Raw genomic sequence first — 10,993 nt, 5'->3', positions numbered from 1 at the left:
GTTGACTGGATGCCACTCTCTCCTGGAGCCGAAACGGAGCAGTAGAGGTACATGGTCAGATCTCGAGGACACAATATGTTCTACTGTAGCATTGCTAAACAGTCTGCACCACTCTGGGCTAGCAACCCCTCTGTCAAGGCATGCTTTTACATTGAAAATCCCCCTCTGTTTATTGTCATATGTCCAGGGTGTGCCCTTGAAGCCTATGTCATGGAGGTTGCAATCCGCTAGCACTCTTCTAAAATCTGCCATGTTACTTTCCGACCGGTGTGCTCTCGAGAAATGCTCGCTCTGCCACATGGCTTCATTGAAATCACCAATCATGAGCCAAGGTTCAGAGGAATTGTTACGAATTTTCCTCAACAGATCCCACATGTGATGTCTCTCATTAGCCTTTGGTTCGCCATACACGAAAGTTCCTCTCCATTGTGAGCTATTTGGATTTAGACGGATTAACACATCGATGTACCGGGGACCAACGGCAAGCTCTTTTATTTTGACTGACTCATCATAGAAGAGTGCAATGCCGGCGCCTTTCCCGACGTCGGGTTGCACGATACAGTGTTTGAGGCCAAGCCTCCATCTCAACTTATTCACTACATCATTGATTTGCCGTGTTTCAGAGATAAAAACTAGTTTGGGTCTGTAGATGTGCACGAGACCCACTAGTTCGCGAACTGTCCGGGGTTGCCCCAAACCCCGACAGTTCCAACTGATGAGTGTCATGGCTCCTGGTGGACGCCCTCCTCGGCATCCACCAGTTGACCGAGAGCCCCATGCTCGGTTGCTTCCTTTCCACCTTCCTTCCCCGAGTCCTCTTGCTCCTCTCCATTGCATGCTCCTCTCTTTTTCTTACACTGGTCTGTATCTCCTTTCTTCTCATCAGAGTTTGCCACCTCATTTTCAGACTGCACACGGTCACCTCCTTTGCCCAACATAGATACCTGGTCGCCTCTCCCCTTCTTTCCGAGCCTTCCCATAGCGACCTTCTTCCTCTTCAACTCCTCCTTCAACTGGTTTTTTCCTCCCTGTGACTGAACCGGTTCAGTTAACACTTGGGCTTTGACAGGACTAGTAGCAGCATTGACAATGCCGCTTCCAGCAGCAGCGTAAAGTGGAGTCGGGCCAAAGCCGGGTGGGAAGGGGAGCTCCACCGGCTCCTTGGATGATTGGGGGTCGACTAACACCGCTGCTTGCATCGCTTCGGGCAGAGCTGAGGTAGAGCCCAGCTGCGCCAAGGTAGCTTTTTCAGTCTCACTAGCATTGTTCTTGTTGTCTCCCTGAACCTCGTTCAACTGCTTGTTGTTGATGATCCTTTTCTCTGCCGTTACATCCACCGCGTTGGCTTGGGGAGCCTTCTTTTGATACAGAGTGTCCCTAGCGGCGCCTCCGGAGCTATCATCCTCACCGCTGTCCGAGTCCAGCTTGATGCTTCTGACTGCCGCAATTGCAGCCTGAACCAATGGGTCAGCCAGCACCTTCTCCGAAACCATGCCAAACTTCTCTGTTGCCTTCTTATGCTGGCTCATCTTTGACGCTCCCATGTTCTCTGGCTCGAAGAGGAGGAAACGGCGAGCACTGCTCGTTTCCGGGACGATGACACCTCCCCTCATACTACTTCTTTTAAAAGGAGATGCGCGTAATGCTGCCGAGAATCTCATCTCTTGGAGATCCTTCGAGAGCTTACAATCGCGCTGCCCATGCCCCAGATGGCCACAAGCACTACAAAACCTAGGGAGCCTCTCATATTTTACATTCAGCTTGTACATTTTCCCTTCAGCACTATCATAAGTCTCTAACTTACTTCTAATGGGTTCATCCACATCATGGTTAACGCGAACACGCATATAGTTGCCCCAGATTCTGCCATCCTTGTTAGCATCCACTTCTAGCACCTCCCCAAGCTCGGCTCCGAGGGCACGGGCCACCGACTCGAAGAGCATGACCGGAGGTGCATCGTGGATGCGTGCCCACATTGGCATGTGGGCGACCTCCACATCACCTGGCCTGTCGCTCCCGTCCACCGCCACCATGAGGAAGGCGTCTCCTTTATGGGTCCACGGCCCATTGTTGAGGATGAACCTGAGGTCCCCCTCACGCTCAAACTCGAGGGTGAAGCGGTTATTCTTGAGTGGAGTGTAGCTGAGGCGCCCCCTCAACCCCCACTTGCTCTTGAGCTCATGGAAGAGTCTGCTGATGTTGAAGATCTGCACCGAAAAGAACAGGCCGACAGCGATCCACCTTGATCGCATGGCTTCCCTCTGCCTCGCCAAGTTTAGCTCCACCACATTGGACCTCTGCATCTCCATGTTAACAGGGAACACGGGAGCTATCACATGTTCATTCACATCATACCTTGCTCCCTGGGAATTCTGAACTCCTTGGCCGACAGGGGTGCAGAACAAGTCTCCCCTGTCCCTTGAGGAGCCGCCATGGACTAGTGGCCTCGAGCCCAGCTCCGAGTGGCCCATGGCAGCTACCTCTCTAGTGGGGTTCATTGGCGCCTTGTTCCTGCCGTTGCTCTGATCAGCCATGGTTAGCACGATCTTGTGGATGTTATGTTGCGGAGGGTGTGTGGGGGTCAGGTCCGCCCTAACCTGGGACTTTATATCATCTGATCCTCTCTCCCCTACTAACGATTGCATCTCCATACAGGGCACAAATTGATTTTCCTTCCCGTCGATGATCCTTGGAATTGCTAATTGGTGATCCATTTCCTTCCCCTTGTCTGGCGGATCCTTTGCGTGTTGACCTCCGATCTCTCTTTCCCTGAATTCTTGGTTTCCTCCTAAATTACCAGCGTACAGATCCTTTCTCATATCTCCTATCGTGCCCTTGATTCTATCAAGACCCACAGAAAAAGGCCCCCCGGATTACCTGAGATCTGTTGAGCCGGATTCATGGCTGATGTCTTTTTATTTGCATATTTCCGGATCGCCTCCCTAGTCTTGATCCAATCCTCCCGTAACCCCAGCGGATCTACCCGCGCCTGATGTTTCCTTCTCTCATCGCTCACGATCACATCTCTCTCTGTTGCGGCAGATCCCTCCGTCCGGCCGGGATCTTCCCGTTCGACATGGGATCGCCTCGGGTTCGCCCCGACAGGGGCTCCGCTAATTGCGCTCATTTTTTGGTTTTACTTACCTTATTTATTTATTTAGGGGCAGCATCTTAGTATCCCCTCCGGTTCATTTTTATTTGTTGTTGCTTTAGTACAACTTTATAGTATGAAAGTCGTACTAAAACAGCAATTAATTAACTTGGATTGAAGGAAGTACCTTTTTTTAAACCAGTGGCATTGGGTCGGACTCGATGTTAGGTGAATTACTTATACTATGCCACGTCCTAGGTGAATTACTTATACATTCTCCATGCTCTTGCTTCATCCCTCTCTGATCACTGCCCGCTACTCCTTGCCAATGACAAAGGGCCTCATAGAACTAAATCCTTCCGCTTCGAGAACTTTTGGATCAACATGCCGGGCTTCATGGCCACTGTCCAGCAAGCATGGAATGAAGAGACAACCCATGTCAAACCGTATCAACTCCTCTTCCACAAGCTCAAGAAAACTAGCCAAAGGCTTCGTGCTTGGAGTAAAACCCTTTTCTCTCATGCCAAGGTGCAACTCCATATGGCCTTGGAGATTATCCTACGTTTGGATATTGCCCAAGAAAATAGAACTCTCAGCCAGGATGAGAGAGAGCTTAGAAAGAGGCTTAAAAGGAAGGTAGTGAGTTTGGCCATGCTTGAGAAGGCTCGCAAAAGGCAAAGTTCTAGGATTACCAATCTCAAAGAGGGAGACGCCAACACGAGATATTTTCACCTCCGCATTAATCGTCACCGAAGAAAAAACTTCATCCACCGCCTCAAGCATAACAATGGATGGGTCACTGACCATGACAACAAAAAAGCTATCATCCAGGACCATTTCATTAAGGCCACAAGAAAGGGAGTGCCTAGAGACAAGGACTTCAACTGGAATAATATTCCCGTTCCAGAGGCTGATCTCACTAACCTCGGGGATAATTTCACAGAGGAGGAGGTCAAGTGTGCGATCATGGATTTACCCTATGACAAAGCCCCCGGCCCAGATGGCTTCACGGGTGTTTTTTTCAAGACATGTTGGGACGTTATTAAGCCGGAGATTATGCTTGTTGTGAATAGCTTCTCCAACCTCCATGTGGCCAACTTTCATTGGCTCAACTCGGCGAACATCACGCTCATTCCAAAAAAAGATGGGGCGGAGGACATCTCAGATTTTAGGCCCATAAGTCTCATCCATGCCATTGCCAAGATCATTGCCAAAATGATGGTCAACCGCCTTGCCCCGCACATGTCAAACCTTGTCTCCAACGCCCAAAGCGCCTTTATCAAGAAACAAAGCATCCATGATAATTTCATGTACGTGCGCAACTTGGCGAGGTGCTTCCATCGGAATAAGTCTCCAATGCTACTTTTCAAGCTCGATATCAAGAAGGCTTTCGACACGGTGAGATGGGATTTTTTGATGGATCTTTTGAGACATCATGGCTTTCCGAGCCGCTTTCGAGGCTGGGTGTCGGCCCTTCTGTCCTCAGCATCATCGAGAGTGCTGATCAATGGAGTCATCGGGGATCCTATCAAGCATGGCCGGGGCCTGAGGCAAGGAGACCCCCTCTCACCGCTTCTCTTCGTCCTTGCCATCGACCCACTTCACCACATCCTTGCTAAAGCGACGAGTCAAGGCCAGCTGCACCCTATTCTAGCCAGGACCGAAACCCTCCGTGCGTCTCTCTATGCGGATGATGTTGCCATCTTCGTGAAGCCAATAAAAGAAGACATTCAGTTCTTAGCATCCACCCTTGCTAATTTTGGTGAGGTCACCGGTCTAGTCACTAACTGCGCCAAGAGCCATGTGGCACCCATTCGCTGCGATGATGTTGCCCTCGATGATATCCTCATGTCCTTCCCTGCCATCCAAACTACCTTCCCTATGAGATACCTTGGGCTGCCCCTATCGGTCAGAGACTTCGGAGAATCCACTTTCAACATTTGGAAGACAAGGTGGCCGGAAAACTCACTCCTTGGCTTGGCAGACATATTGCGTCGCCGGGTCGCATTGTTCTTGTCAAGGCGGTCCTCACTGCTATAGCAATCTACCACCTCACTCCTCTGGATCTGCCAGTCGAGGTCATCAAGGCAATTGACAGTATTAGACGCGCTTATCTATGGGCGGGATGTGAAAAGGTCACCGGCGGGAAATGCAAAATTAATTGGGAGACAGTGTGCAAGCCCAAGTTATATGGTAGATTGGGCGTCCTCAACTTGCAAAAGTTTGCTACCGCTCTCCGCTTGCGATGGCTTTGGTTTGAGTGGGCTGACCCCACTAAACCTTGGATTGGCATGGGCACGCCATGCACTGACGATGATAGAAATCTTTTTGCGGCTACCACTCGTGTCACCATTGGTGATGGTCATCGGGCCACCTTCTGGGAATCACCTTGGGTGGACGGTATTCGCCCCAAGGATATTGCTCCAAAGATCTTTGATCTCTCCAGGAAGAAAAGAAGCTCCGTTCGCTCGAGTCTCACAGACAACGCTTGGGTCCGCAACATTGATACCTCTCAGGGCCTCACTTTTGAGCATATTGAGCAATTCGCCACCCTTTGGGAGAAGCTATCCAATGTCATTCTAACCCCTGGAGTTGATGATGCAATTTTTTTGGAAGTTCACTAAAGATGGGGCATACTCCGCGTCTTCTGCATACAATGCTCAGTTTGAGGGTCACACCGCCTCTGCCATGATCACTACCATTTGGAAAGCTTGGGCCCCCCCCCCCCAAAGTGCAAATTTTTCGCTTGGTTGATTATTCATAATATAGTGTGGACCGCCGATAGATTGCAGGGTCAGGATGGCCGAATTGCAACCTTTGCCCTCTTTGCAAGCAGGTTCAGGAGACCGCGGCTCACCTCCTCTTCCAGTGTCGGTTCACAGTGAGAGTGTGGACGGAGATCAAGACTTGGCTTGGCCTCCACGACATTGATCCGTCAGATTGGAGACTCGTGCCCTCGGTGGAAGTTTGTTGGGACATGGTTGCTCACAAAAGGGGCCACTCACGCATGGTTCGTAGCACTTCGATGATGCTTGTTGCGTGGGAAATTTGGAACAAACGCAATGGGAGGGTTTTCCGCAACACCGCCGCCCCTACTACCGTTGTCATTACCAAGATTAAAGATGAGGCCTCTATTTGGACTCGTGCGGATGCGAAGTATTTGTGTAATATTATGCCGCGAGAGTGATCTATACTCTCCCGCTTGGCGGAACTATGTCTAATCTTCTTCTTAATTAATGAAAATGGCAAATTTTTTGCCTTGTTTCAAAAAAAAAACGTCCCGCGTTGGTCGTTGGACTTGAAATAATTGGTCAGATTTGTATTTCTAATCTTCAAAGAATCCAAGCTCCCGGAGAATACGGAGCTGGGGTTGATTGGAACATTGGATGCATTGCGTGGGTCAATTGTTCCTCGTCTAGGTCCGTATGTCAGTTATTCACGGCATATCCTACTTAAATGTACGATGATTTAACATTGTTGTCTGATCTGCTATACAGTACATGGGTATCTTGCAACCTCTTATGCGCATTTGATGCTCAGAACTGTGGTTTGAACATATCATTTGGTGAGACCCCGTACACTTTTTGAATTCATGATTTAGTTATGCCCAAACTTAGAGTGCAGCATTTCGGTGTCCAGGCTCATCTGCACCCGTTCAGTAAAAAATCAAAATAAATACTATAAAAATTCAAAAAAAATCAAAATTGTGTGGTAGATAATTTGATGCGTGAGGTTCGCTCCAATTTTTAAAGCATTCAGACATCCGAGCAGCTCTCAGCAAAAAAGACAAATCGAGTCAGAACAGTGCGTAAACAGTAAACATTTTTACATACCCCGGATTTGTCTTTTTTGCCGAGAGCTGCTCAGATGTCCTAATGATTTGAAAATTGGAGCGAAGCTTATGCATCAAAATATCTACCACACAAAAAAAGTGGAATTTTTTGAATTTTTCTAGTATTTGTTTTGATTTTTTTCGTTGGGGTGGGTGCAGCTGAGCCCGGGCTCAGAAATGGATTACCGCCAAACTTGATACTATTATTACTCAAGACCCATCTAGCATTTTTTTTATACACTCTATAGCACTTTACCAAGTTTTGTGCGTATTTAATAAACTACGGACAAATAACATAAAAATATATTTGAACACACTAACGGACGGATGTTGAGTGATGCCATACTTTTTTTGCTTGGATTTAGAGTTAATTTTATCTTAACAAAATATTATCTCGAATAATATTTAATATATAAATAATCAACAAAATATAACTTAGTTATAGTTTTGGTCAAAAAATGTATTTTCAATTATTAATCCTAGAAATGCATGGAAATGTGTAACTTAATACTCCCTCCGTACCAAAATACTTGTAGTTGGAGAAAACTAGTACAAGTTCCTCCAACTATAAATATTTCGGTACAGAGGTAGTATATATGAATAATTATGTTCATTCAACAAGTAGGACTTTAAAATGTAATAAAAATATCACCAGAAAAGAATAAATTTAGTAATAAGTAAAAAAGTTTAGTATTATGAATATATAAGAAGTTTGATAACAAGATCTAAATCACAGTCGCTCAAGCAACGGAAAGATCTATTGACTTCCTCCCTCATACTAGTTATCTCTAGCGTTACATTGATGGACGAATATAAGTACTTCTTGCCTTAATTAAATTCACACTTCATCCAATAACAAAATCATTGATAAACTATCTAGTAGTAGCAATACAAACAATGTGATGCATGTATCACGTATCTTAGTATTACCATGACATCATCCAAGCTAGCTAGATGCCATAGTTGGTCTAATACGAGTATTATGTTTTTCATGAAGACACCCCTACTAGTATTTTGATTGGTTTCAAAGTGCTAACTACACCTATTGTGATATTCTCTTTTTCTTCCTTGACCCGCCATCCCTTATTCCGCAAGACTGTCACAATGATAGTTTGTTTGAACTAAAAAGAATACAATCTCCAATCCTAGCAATTTTAGAAACGGTAGCTAGCGTTTTGTTTCGTGCATGATGTTTTAAGCGTGCTTTCGGATATACCCCTTCACAAAATTAAAACCTTCTAAACTGGAGCAGATTAAAAACTGAGACTCGGCCGCACGAACCAAGCAAAGGACGTATTACGAAAATTATTGGAAACTTCGCTTCCCGATATAGAAATCGAATGGGAACTTAGGCGGAACCAAACATTTCTTCCCATGCAATTCAATGACAAGTTTATAGACCATGTTTATCTGGGCTCTTTCTGGCCCAAGTCTAGACAAACACCAAAATATTCACGTTTCTCTCTTTCTATGCCATAGCTAACGTTTGCCTATTTTCAAATCAATGAGCCTTATAAACCGGAAAACCAAAAATATTGAGATGAGACTAACAAACCGGAAGAGGTGAGAGACCTAAAATTAAGTTTGTATTCAAGTCGTGGTTGTGTCTTTCACTAGCTGTATGATGGCGAAGCGCCCTACTATCGCATCCGCCATGTGATACTGGGCCTTTGCTTGATTAAAAAGTCGACAACAACATGGTACGCTCAGGCGTACTCTTGAAAAAAAAATCAACATCAATTCCTAGAACTATCAGAAGAGTGAGGAAAGCAGGCAATTTATTTATTTTTCATAGGTTTTTCATCCAATGACAATTGCATTGTACCTAAGCCTTTTATATGTTCCTCAAGTAGTAGCGTTCAAGCGTTTCTAAAAAAAAGTTTGCATATAGCTAATACTTGGCAAACACAAAAGGGGGGAGAATTTACATCTAAAAAACGAGACCAACCCGGGCTAGACTAGCCTGTTGGCATTTTTTTGATAGAAGAAAACTCCGTGAGCATCAAGCACTCGAGTCAAAACTTGAACCCTGATGGGCTAGCTGCGAACTCCCGCAGCTTGCCAACTGAGCTGCCCTCCGTTCTCAAAAGAAGAATTTACATCTAACTATCCTACCAATCTGCTAGCTTACACATCCATCTATCCTACAATGTTTCTTTACACAAGTTGTGATTCAGGACAGCTTATTGAGCCCTCTGAAGTCCATGGCGTCGACGCATTCCCCTGCGCCCTTGTGCTTGTTGAGCATCCTGAGCAGCTCGGTGGTCTTCTCCTTGGTCGCGTCCCTGCAGCCAACCTGCAAGAGAAGCAGCAGCTTCTGGAATGCTCCGACCCGCAGCGCCTCGACCAGGCATTTCGTCGCTGCGCCCTCGTCGCCCCCCGCGTTCTTGCCGAGCCTCCACATCGCCGAGACGGCGAGCTCGGTGGCCATGTCGGACACGCGGAACATCTTCTTGACGAGGATGGGCACGGTGAGCGCGTGCATGCGCGCGCTCTCGCGGCCTTCCTCCGACGCGAGCACGGCGTCGAGCAACGCCAGCGCCTTCTCCGCCACGCTCTTGTCGGCGTCGACGAGGGACTCGACGAGCACCGGGACGAGACCGGTTTCCGCTACGCGTGACGCGACGCGCTCGTCGGAGCGCGCCAGATGGTAGGCGGCGACCATGGCGGCCTTGGTGGCCTGCGGACAGATGGGGGCCTTGATGATCTTGACCAGCGCGTCCACGATCTCGTCGGCCTTCCCGTCCAAATTCGTGCAGGCTCCGCCACACGTGGACACGACCTCCTTGATCGCCATCACGGCGTTGAGCCTTCCCGCCAAGCTTCCATTCTCGGCGATCGCGACCAACGAGCCCAGCGAGTGCGGCGATCCCAAGATCCTGGCGGCCTCCTCGTCCAACGGCGCCATGCGGACCAATGCCGCGAGGATGTCCTCAAGAACACCCCCGGCTGGCTCGCCGCCGCCCACCGCGAGCGACTCGAGCGCCGCGGCGAGCACGCGGCCAGTGCCGATGGACGCGAAGCAGCGCCGGTTCCTCTCGCTCTCCCGGGCGAGGGCCCTGACCCTGGCGACTGCGGCAGCGCACCGAGCAGCCGCGCCGCCGTCGCGGGCGCGCGCGGACTCGGCGACCTCGAAGAGGAGCTCGGAGGCCTGGACGAGGGTGACGGGGATCTTGGGCGTGGGGATCCGCTCGACGCCGCGGGAGCGGTTGGCGACGCACCAGTCCTGGATGACGCGGCGGATGGCATGGTTGGGGACGAGGTCGTCGCGGCGGAGCGGGGCGTGGGTGACGGGGCACACGGCGGCGCGGCCGGTGTCCAGCCACGCCTCGATGCTCTCCCTGTCGTAGGTGATCCCCGTGGGCGCCGTGACCGGGTCACGCATCAGGTCCAGCGAGATCGGGCACCGGAAGTGCGCCGGGATGGACAGCTCCACCGCCACCGGCGCCGCCGCCTTGGTCGCCGCTCTCCTCGCCCTCCGTGCCAGCAGCGCCATGGATCGATCGGCCGAGGAAGAGAAGGGTAGGTGATGGCTAGGTGGTGGTTCGATGGATGGGTGATGGAGACGATCGAGCAGAGCGGGCGTGTTGAGCGCGTGTGGCAGGCAGCTGGGTGGGGGCGGGGTGTGAAGAGTTGAATACGAAGACTGGAGTGGTGGGAAGAAGGGTTCAAATAGGGGAGGGAACGGAAGGGTAAAGGTTTGAATCGGGAAGGTTCACGTTGAATGGAACGTACGTGAGTACCTAGTATGTTTGAATGAAAAGGGGGCGTAAGCCGCGGGTAGGAGGAAACGGTCGGGTTGGTCATGCCTTACCGATGTTCACTTCTTTTCTTCTTTTTCTTTTGATTTCAGGTTGACGTTGAGGACCTACCGATGTGCAGTTAGGTGCCAGCATGGCTTTCTTTTGTAGAGCAAAGCAACATGATCGTGGCCTTCTTTCTTTCTTCAAATAAAAAATTGTGTCAGCAAAATATTAGCCCAATGGGGTTTCATCGGCACATCATCGATTTAGGGTGTAGAGGGGAGGTTGTCTAGGCTGATGTTGGACCGAATATTCTTGATCCAACGC

General features: G+C 49.1%; 1 protein-coding gene across 1 annotated transcript; it reads right to left on the bottom strand.

Moving 5' to 3' along the window:
* Positions 1 to 8,854: 8,854 nt before the first annotated feature.
* LOC123095016 (U-box domain-containing protein 21-like) lies at positions 8,855 to 10,635 on the bottom strand. The gene has a single exon (XM_044516852.1). It carries the CDS (start codon positions 10,417 to 10,419, stop codon positions 9,097 to 9,099), a length of 1,323 nt encoding a protein of 440 aa, XP_044372787.1. The 5' UTR covers positions 10,420 to 10,635; the 3' UTR covers positions 8,855 to 9,096.
* Between the last annotated feature and the right edge of the window lie 358 nt (positions 10,636 to 10,993).

This window comes from Triticum aestivum, chromosome 4B, assembly GCF_018294505.1.
Source record: "Triticum aestivum cultivar Chinese Spring chromosome 4B, IWGSC CS RefSeq v2.1, whole genome shotgun sequence".
NCBI classification, from domain to species: domain Eukaryota; kingdom Viridiplantae; phylum Streptophyta; class Magnoliopsida; order Poales; family Poaceae; genus Triticum; species Triticum aestivum.
Note: the sequence above shows the minus strand (reverse complement) of the source record. Positions and strands in the feature narration are given on the sequence as shown.

What these genes read in the sequence shown, in the direction of transcription:
- LOC123095016 (XM_044516852.1), bottom strand. Translation starts at nt 10,419, where the DNA reads ATGGCGCTGCTGGCACGGAGGGCGAGGAGAGCGGCGACCAAGGCGGCG.